Raw genomic sequence first — 9,939 nt, forward strand, 5'->3', positions numbered from 1 at the left:
TCCCCACCAACGACAAGGTCCATGGTTCATGGGCCTCGTCTTTTTACCTCTTGGTTCAAGAATCATGAAAGAAGGTTGTATACCTGGAAGAATCCTGGAGATACTAAAAGGTATCAGATAGATTATATAATGGTAATACAGAGATTTAGGAACCAGGTCTTAAATTGTAAGACATTTCCAGGGGCAGATGTGGACACTGACCACAATTTATTGGTCATGAACTGTAGATTAACTGTATAGTACTGCTTTAAAGAGTGTGCAAGGCTTCTTGAAAGTTAACTCTCATTTAAACATTCTGACTTGTGAAGCGAGTTCTTGAACTTCATTTACAAAGTATTTAATGATGAAACTCGCCAACAGCAGAAGGAGACATGCGGCAGAACTGAAGATACAGTGGGAAATTTGCATTTGCAAATCAAGATGCTGAAGAAATAGCAGGTATGTCTTCATGCGAATGTCTCGACTGACATTATGAAAATTCGCAAATCAAATCAGTGTGTACTAAACGCACCCCTTATTATTAATCACAATTACGATTAGGGAGTAAATGGTTTAGGGTGTAAGTATAACAATTTCAGTGTTAGAATGTACAATTTTATATCCTAGCTGTGGCACATAAAGAGAAAATGCTGTAGGACAGATTGAATAAAATTATGCTGTGAGTCCTGTTTGTGGGCCAGTACAGTGAGAAAGATTTCCAAGTGCAAAGCAGCCAGTACTGATATTCTTGGATTGTACCAAAAGACTCACACTCTGAACAAAAGTTCCAACAGCATTTAAGCTTCATGCTAGATAATTTGTTCCCGTTTTCTTGCCAATTGGCACTCATTGTCACCATTTGCTATGTGGGGATAACGTAAGGTTATTCGCACTCGGTCGGGTCTGATGCTACACCCATCTGCTTAGGCCCGTGACGTATGCGTGATGTGGTGTGTGATGTCATGGTGAGATTTGATGTTTTTGTCTCTGTTTGTGTTTGTAGATGGTGTGCTGTAGCATTTGGTGGCCCTCTCTTGAGTTGGATGTTGGTTAGTGAATTGGTTGACATGAATTGAATGTTTCAGGCTGCATTTGGAAGAATTTGTGCTGGTTTACTGGTGAGATACTTTGAATTTACATATTACGGCTGATGGATTAATTTTTGTGTTTGGAACAATCAGTGATATGTGTGTCTTATGGTCGGAGATATAATATTAATTTTCTTTGTGTTTATGGCTACATACCAGATTCTTACAGATTACTGGATGGGTCCGGTGCTATTTTTCTTGCAAGGTTCCCTGCATGTTACCTGCGTTGGCCAATCATGATACGTTTCGTTTGTGACGTCAGACGCGGAAAGCTTGAGCTGGAAGCCTTTGTTCGTAGTTGCTTTTCTGCTGTTGTGAGGTGCGGTAGGAAGTTATTATAATTATTAAATAATGGCACCGCAGTGGTCCAAGGAAGCGACTGAAACTTTGATATGTGCTTATAGGGAAGAACAGTGTCTGTACGTCGTGAAAAGCGCAAATTATTACAATAAACACTTGCGTGCAGAAGCACTCGAAAGAGTTGCAAGTGCCGTGTGTCTTGTTTGACCATACACGACGAGCAAGGAGTGCTACAGCAAAGTGCACAATCTACGAACTCAATTTAAAGTGGAGCACGCCAAAGTAAAATCAACGAAAAGCAGTGGCGCTGGGATGAACGACGTAAGTACAAAACTATGAATTTTGTGTTGAATGTAGAAACCTACTACTTGCAAACATCGGACACATTTAAGACTATTTCATAGAAATATCACACTGAATATTTACCCGATTTTTGAAAGCACATAATCTTGAATGGTAATGGATTACAATGTAGCTTTCCCACGTACATTTTACTATGTTAATATGAACTTACAATTTTTCAGATATACAAACCATCTTTATGGTATTACGAGAAGTTAATGTTTTTGGCGGATCATTGCTTGCCACGAAAGAGCACAGCCATAGGCCTGACTCAACATTCCATGACTGAGTACAATGAAAGTGAAGAGGTAAGTTACCTATTTACTTAAGACAAAAACTGAATTTCATGGGTCTTAGACACATTACAAATGCAATTAGAATACTGTGCTCCACTGTCGTAGTTATTCATACAAAATCATGTAGTGGGTAGTAGTTTTGTAAAATTACTTTTGAAAATGAGGTTATTCTGTTCGAAGCTATTTAAGAACCATAGTAAACCCTGAAGGGATTATTTTTTTAAATTTTTTAACCTTTTAAAAACTGGAGCAAAGTAGCCCTAGTGTGGATTAGGCCTAATTTGCTTGTGGATAGGTGTCAGTTTTCTCTGTGGCTTTGATATGGTTTTATTTCTTCTGTATGATTCCCAGTCTTCATCTGAATTTCCTCATCTGCAATTTGTTCTTATGATAGGTCTTCATCACTAGAATAATCAAGCACTGCCTGGTTTCTTCCTTCTATCAGGTTGTTTACTAGTACCTTTTACTGATTCACAAGCATTTTGTGACATTTTTAGCAAATGTTCCATTTGTTATGGATTACTGGAATTCTTTCAGATTTTGTGTGCATTGTAATTTGCACATTGGTGTGCTCTTGGCTTTTGTTTGCATTCATACCCACTGTAATAACACTAATCTCTTAAGCAGTATTCCTTTCAATGTGTTAAGTTCATCCCAAGTTGCTTCAGGTATGAAAGACAGCAATGAAAATATTGTGGAGCTATTTTGATCAAATTTGTCAGAGGGAACAAGTTGCCTCAGTTTCCCTGAAATTGGGGCAAAGAACACCCCCCCCCCCCCCCCCCCCCACTTTTATAATAACAAAATGTAATTTAAATAGAAGTTACCCCTTATGTAGTAACTGTCTTACACTATTTACAAAACTTCAGTATGCTCAACTGTTCATTGGTATGTTATGCATTTCATTCAGTTACAGTACTGGAGCCGGCCGCGGTGGTCTCGCGGTTCTAGGCGCGCAGTCCGGAGCCATGCGACTGCTACGGTCGCAGGTTCGAATCCTGCCTCGGGCATGGATGTGTGTGATGTCCTTAGGTTAGTTAGGTTTAAGTAGTTCTAAGTTCTAGGGGACTGATAACCACAGCAGTTGAGTCCCATAGTGCTCAGAGCCATTTGAACCATTTTTTTACAGTACTGGAATAAATTTCAGAACGTTTTGCAATTTACAGACATGCAGTCTCTCTTCTCAAAGTGTGGATATACAACCATCACCACATCAAAACATCGAAGGCTGTTATAGTCTTGATGTGGATGTGCTGAACGATGTATGCATTGGGGAACAATGTGAAGAAGCAGCAGCAACGTCACCACCACCACCACCACCACCACCACCACCACCTACCCATGCCACTCAAAGCAAGGATGGAAGAAGAAAGAGGCCTGGTGACGGGTACATGAGTGCTATTGAGGTAATAGCTAATAAAATATGTGCCACCCAAGACCGCCAACAACCCTCGGCAGAGCTCACTATGGATAGCTGCATGATATTCATTGGTAACCTTGCAAAGGAAATCAAGAGCAGTGAAATCAAAATGCAGTTAATAAGAGATCTTGTTAATGTAACAACAGAAGCAAAACTGAAAGATCTACAGATACAAATGCAGAACTCGAGTGAAAGTGAAATTGTGTAAGTTCGTGATTTTCATGATGTACAGAAAATAAATGGTATTTAAAATTATTTACTTTATTCCTTTCTTCCAAGTTCCCTTTAATTTCCACTAACATCTTGGCCAACAATATCTTTATTTGTTGTGCAACATACAGTAAAGAAATATACCAGTCATTGAATTACTTCATTGATGTCATTTACTTATAGCACATCATTCCACTGCCATATGAAATATTGATAAAATAAACGTTTTTTCCCTGCTGTAAGACTTCTATTTATCTCGAACCTGAAATTTTATGAAAGGCTTAAGAGAGAAAATTTTAATTGTCTCTGATAAACAAATTTCAGCCTTTTTTCAGCAATGGTATGAGTAGTTACAAATAATTAATCTTCTACTAATGACATAAATTCTATTGAGGTGGATTGATGTAGATATTTGTATAGTTCTTCTGAGATTTTATTTATACATATGTTTACAATGCTTTGTTGAACTGCTTTGAGAAGTCTATTTTAAGGGTAATGAGAAACAAATGCGAGAAGTGTTATAAGGTCCTTTGTCCACTTACTGCACTTAACATGAAAATGAAGCTTCAAATTTAAAGGTAATATTTCTGCTAATTGAATCAGAAATCAGTTGTTTAGCAAGATCATTTTTATGATTTATGTGCATATCCTCATGGAGCTGAACAGCAACTTTACCAACAGTAAATGCACTCTCAAACATTTAATGGAAATTAATGGTAAAAGTCTAATGACAGATGCAAAAAGGGAAATGTAGATAAAGAAAGCTGTAGTGTTGACTCATGAAGTTCCTAATTATCCTAATGCAAGCTGTACTACCAACATATTTCATATTAAACCATTTTTTCAGTTTTGAAAGCAAGTTTCCAGGAAGGTAAATTAAATGCAATACTAAGAAATCAAACCTTTGTTCATGAAGTATTAGCATCTTCACAATAAGAAAGTGATGTATAAGAAATAGCTAGAACAATTATCAATACCAATTTCGAAATTAAACCGCTAATATTGTTACATTCGCTGCCATGGGGTTCCACTAGCCGAGGCAGAGCCTTGGCTATTTCTGCTAGTGGCAACATTGCAGTCAACATAAGAGACTGCCAAAGAAACCATATAAGCTATGTCTAGCAAGGAGAATTGTAAAATAGTTCAAAGAGTAAGTAAAACAGTACACTGATGCAGGAAAGAGGACATTTATTGAAATAGAACTTTCTCATTGTCTGAAAGGAATGAGTAAAGTAAAATCCCTGTAACATAATTGTATACTAGCAAACCCAGGAATGCTGGACAATTGTAAAATATGTGTGGGAATTGGATACACATCTTTAGCACCCCTCTCTCCCCATCCTTATCTTACCACTGTATGATCTTGAGCCTTGATTGGAATGTCTCAATATGAGTAAGTGCATCCATTGAGATAACTGGTATACAGGGTATTCTAAAGACTTCTGCTACTGAATTTTTGAGGACAATAATTTCAATGACATTTCACAATTTTAATCTGCACAGGAATAGGATTACAAAGTTTTCTAATCATAACCCACAAGTGCAACTGGCCTCTTTCCTGTAAATATGATTGCTATGATGAAAACTTAGCAGCACATTTTGTATACAATTTGATTATATATAAGTAGGAAGAATTATGATAGGGGAAACAACTTGAATAACTGTAGACATGCCAGACTATGTTGGTTGAAACAGTGTGTGAATAGGTTAAGCTGTACATTTTCACAGCATAGCAATTTCTTTCTTGCAGTAACTTTATGCAGAAAACCTTAAGACATTTATAAAAAAGAGAAAAAATAGCCTATGTCAATATGAATGAGAGTATCAGATAAAAATACAAAACATATTGGTAAAGATCTTGCTGTAGACTTTTGGTAACACCTCCACCCCCTATCTATGCAGATGTTCATTAGACAGTGTAAAAATTTGAAGCAAATGACCCAAGTACTTCGAGATATTAGGTAACAACATTATGCAGACTTGCCTATGTAGTAGCATAGCCTGCATGAAAGCTTTGCACTCAACTGTACATTTAGATCAGGCTGTTTCACGAGAACAAATTAAAATATGCCGTTTTGAATCCACTCGATAGTAAGGATTTCTAAATCTCTGAGTAGGTAAATTACTTCAAGAGTATCACCCATAAATGCAGTAGTTGAGATTTGTAGCCAATCATAGTATGAATTCCAAAAGAAGCATGTACTTATGTGACAAATAATAGCAGTTGGAATCTTGTGATATCTAATGATATAATTGTATTTAAGAAATTGAATACAGTTACAATATCCTGGGATATTTAAATAATACACAGAGATACAAGTCGTCTGCATGATAAGTAATTACAATAGGAATTTAACATGATAGGAAACAGGAGTAAAATAAGCAGTAACATTTTAACCAGTTCTGTTTATGCATTGTATTTGCCTATTAAAATTTAACAACTGTATCAGAGAAATACATAATGTGACACTCGTGAATGAAGTCGGCCGCGGCATTTTAGACACATCATCCCGGTATTCACCTTAGCGACAAGGGGAAACCACGAAAACCCAAGTCAGGATGGCTTGATATTTACTTAATAAACAAATAATCCCATAACATATATAATGGCTACAGTTAGCTCAATCCCAACACACACACACACACACACACACACACACACACACACACACACACACACACACCCACACACACACACACACACAGAGTAAAAATGTCTTTTTACATGGCTGCTTTGTTCTGTACACTTTTTAAATATGGACACATGAACTGCAACAGTATTTTCTTCAGAACACTTCACAAGCATTCTTGAACGTGAATCCTATCATGTAGTTGGTGTATCGGCAGCTGCATCTGGAACAGAAAACCAGAAACGAACAGCAGAAAATCTCTTACACACAAAAACAGACACCTATTGTCTGAATAGAAATATAGACAATATTCTTGAATACATGCATACTGATTAAGAAAGTTTTATGCAACTGATAAAAAAATGCACATACTTTGTAGCAGCCATCTATGACAACATTGAGACCTCATAAATGCCTAAATATATTCTCAGAGTTGTACATAGTTCTCTTAACCATATATTGCTTCATTATTCTCTTTGCAGTTTCAAACATACATCAAAATTAATAGAAAGTAGGTAATAGTTCTTACATTGCTAAAGGAGGCTAGTGATAGTGTGCCTGAAAACAGCAAAATTTAAGGCTGTTCAGACCAGTGATGTGAGGAGCTGCCAAAAATGACATGTCCCATCTTGATAACAGTATTAGATTTGGAATATGCAAGTTGCTGAAGTGGCATCACATCAAAAGAAAGGCACTTTGCCATTGTGCCACACAAATTATTATTATTATTATTCAGTTCTCACGCAGAACAGTAGCAAAGTGGTGTCTTCTAGTTACTGGTATTTCAAACGCAAGGAGTCTAAAAATCAAGTGGCTTACGAACAGGAGTACAATGAACCAATTTTAACATGTTGTTCTGAGACTACCACCATCATTCTATAAAAAAAAGAGGTTATCAAAAAGTAGTAGCAACAAAAATTAATGTGCATGGGTAGTAGCTAATATCTGACTCCATGCAGAAACATTGTTTCACAAAGGTTGGGAATCACTGATAAAGTGTTAATGGAAGTGGTTAATAGTAATATGGGATAACATCATCATCCCAACACCGTAAAATACTGTAATCCTGTGCCAATATCTGAAGTGAATGACAGGGGATGAAGACTCAGGACAGAGGTGGGAATAGAAGTATGTCTACCAGTGTGGAGCCAGTTTTCCAAGCAGACTAAAGTTAGAGCACGGTGTAAAGCAGCAAATTTGTGATCCAGAGTTATCACTAAATGCTGTTCCGTGTCCAAAAGTGAACAGTAAAACCACATTTGTATTATAAGTTATCTGGAACAGACAGTACTTAAATCAAAGAACATTGTACAATAGGGGCTAAACAGATGAGCCAATCCAACTGTTAAAATAGTAACCTCATATTTTAGAGGTTGGAGCAGGCCCTATTTGGCCATCCTGATTTATGTTACCCCCCATCAAGGTTGTGTCAAGGCCACAACCAACCAGCTGTCCTATCCCAAAAGCATACTTATATGTACACATATATGTATATTTACAAACTATGTCTTTCCATTGTATTATGGTGACAAATACCAGATAATTGTCAGATGATCCTTCAATGAATGAATAAATAAATAAGTAAAATAAAAATAAGCATATACATCCAAGTGCTATCAATCAGAAAAAAATATTGTGCAGTACCTTACTACCACAAATACAGTCAGCACAAAATTATCTTCCAAAACTGTTAATTTGGGATTCATAAATGTTTAGTAGGTCTTTCCATACCTTCTTCATAACCATCAAAGAAAAATATTATTTCATAATAGTGGCTCTCTACATGTCCCAGGTAATTAATTGTGGAGCTGTTATACAAAATAAAATCAGATTTTTGCAAGGTCTTGCACAGGTTCCAATCATTGCTTGAGATACATATAAATTTATATTTATCTCTCTCTCTCTCTCTCTCTCTCTCTCTCTCTCTCTCTCTCTCATATATATATATATATATATATATATATATATATATATATATATATATATATAAAAAATCACACAAAATCATTGTCAATATGCGAAAGGACTGAAAATGAAACAATGAATAAGGTAATGTTTCAGAAACATAGTAAACCATTATCTGTTACCTTCCTGAACACACCTTTCCTGCCATGGAACTCTGCCAACAGTATTGAAATACCATGTCAGATGTTGTCTCACTTCTCTTGCACTGGCTGCACTATGATTTGCACCCTGAGTAGCAATGCCAGGAAGACATGGTAATTCATCTACATTTGGAGGGATATATCCTTGAGAGTTTCTGGCAAGTACAAAATTATGTAGGAAGCAACACACTTTTGTAATGAGCTCTACTTTGGAAACAGATAGTGGAATAGTCTGCAGCAAAATTCTGAATTTGTTTGACATTATGCCAAAGGCATTTTCCACAACTCTACGTGCTCTACAAATTCTGTAGTTAAAAATTCTTTTTTCAGGTGTTATGTCACGTTCAGGATATGGTTTCATTAAATTTTCCTTTAACGCAAAAGCATCATCTGCCACAAACATGTAGGGAACACAGATGTCACTACCTGGAAGTGGAGACTTGGTGGCAAATTTAATGAACCATCCATGAGTTTCATGAACAAGGCACTCTCTCTGAATATTGCACCATCATTCATTCTTCCATTTCTGCCAATGTCCACAAACAAAATTTATAATTAGCATCTACTAGAGCTAAAAGAACTATGCTGTCGTGACCTTTGTAGTTTCTGAATGATGAACCATCAGAGCGCAGAGGCCTAAACTTGACATGTTTCCCATCAAGTGCTCCAATGCAATGCGGGAATTGCCAGAGGCTGTGGAACCCATCTTCTATTACTTTCCACTCGGCAGGATCACGTGGACACTGCAAATTACATTTTACTTCACAGTCGTGCCGTACCAAGTAGAAAATCGTAGCAAATACTTATAGCATTTATCTTGAGCTTACCTGTGTCGCATTATCTCCTAACACGCTTGCTATGGCCGTCAAAGTCTCTGGTATCATACGGGAGAGCGTGTTGTTCGCTATTCGTGTAGAATAGGCCAAATCTTTGTAAGTGTTTCCGGTCGCTAGGAAACGCACTGTGACAGCAAGCCTAGAGACGCATATTAAACATGTCTCAGATTGATCGTAAAATTACAATGGATTATAAATAAAAATTAACTTTCTGTTTCGAACATATAATAATGCACTTACCTTTCCCGCGCCGTAATTGCCTGACGCATCACATTGTCTTTCTTCTGAATCAAAGGCGAAACCATTCGAAGCAGTTCTTCAAATACCAATACATCCATTCGAATAAAATTTGCAAAGGATGTGCGATCTTCTATCCTATAAAATAAAGTCGTATATAACAGTCATTATTTGTATATTTATAAAGTCAAACAGTAATGAAATGGTGATATTTTTCAAAGAAAAGTAGGTATTATGCGAACTAACCTCAACTCTTTATGAAGCATGGAGAGCACACCTTTCCCAGCGTTTCTCCTCTTAATCCAGTTTTTCGTCCATTCTTTCTTTCTTCTTCTCTCAGTAGCATGTATTTCTGCATCGTTTAGCACCAAAAGAGCTAATAATGCCAGTTTGTTCAGAACATCTGTACCTGAAGCAGCCATCTTCGTTCGATACAACACGCAGCTGATCACAATACAACTAGCAGCCGATCTTGCACCGTGGGAGAGCTTCGGCA

General features: G+C 36.9%; 1 protein-coding gene across 1 annotated transcript; it reads right to left on the reverse strand.

Moving 5' to 3' along the window:
* Window positions 1-8,882: 8,882 nt before the first annotated feature.
* LOC126443039 (uncharacterized) lies at window positions 8,883-9,476 on the reverse strand. Its single transcript, XM_050090884.1, has 3 exons — window positions 9,447-9,476; window positions 9,198-9,345; window positions 8,883-9,113 (listed from the first exon to the last, which is right to left on the reverse strand). Exons 1-3 carry the CDS (start codon window positions 9,473-9,475, stop codon window positions 8,883-8,885), a joined length of 408 nt encoding a protein of 135 aa, XP_049946841.1. The 5' UTR covers window position 9,476.
* Window positions 9,477-9,939: the final 463 nt, after the last annotated feature.

The sequence above is a fragment of the Schistocerca serialis genome, unplaced genomic scaffold (assembly GCF_023864345.2).
Source record: "Schistocerca serialis cubense isolate TAMUIC-IGC-003099 unplaced genomic scaffold, iqSchSeri2.2 HiC_scaffold_1420, whole genome shotgun sequence".
Lineage (NCBI taxonomy): Eukaryota > Metazoa > Arthropoda > Insecta > Orthoptera > Acrididae > Schistocerca > Schistocerca serialis.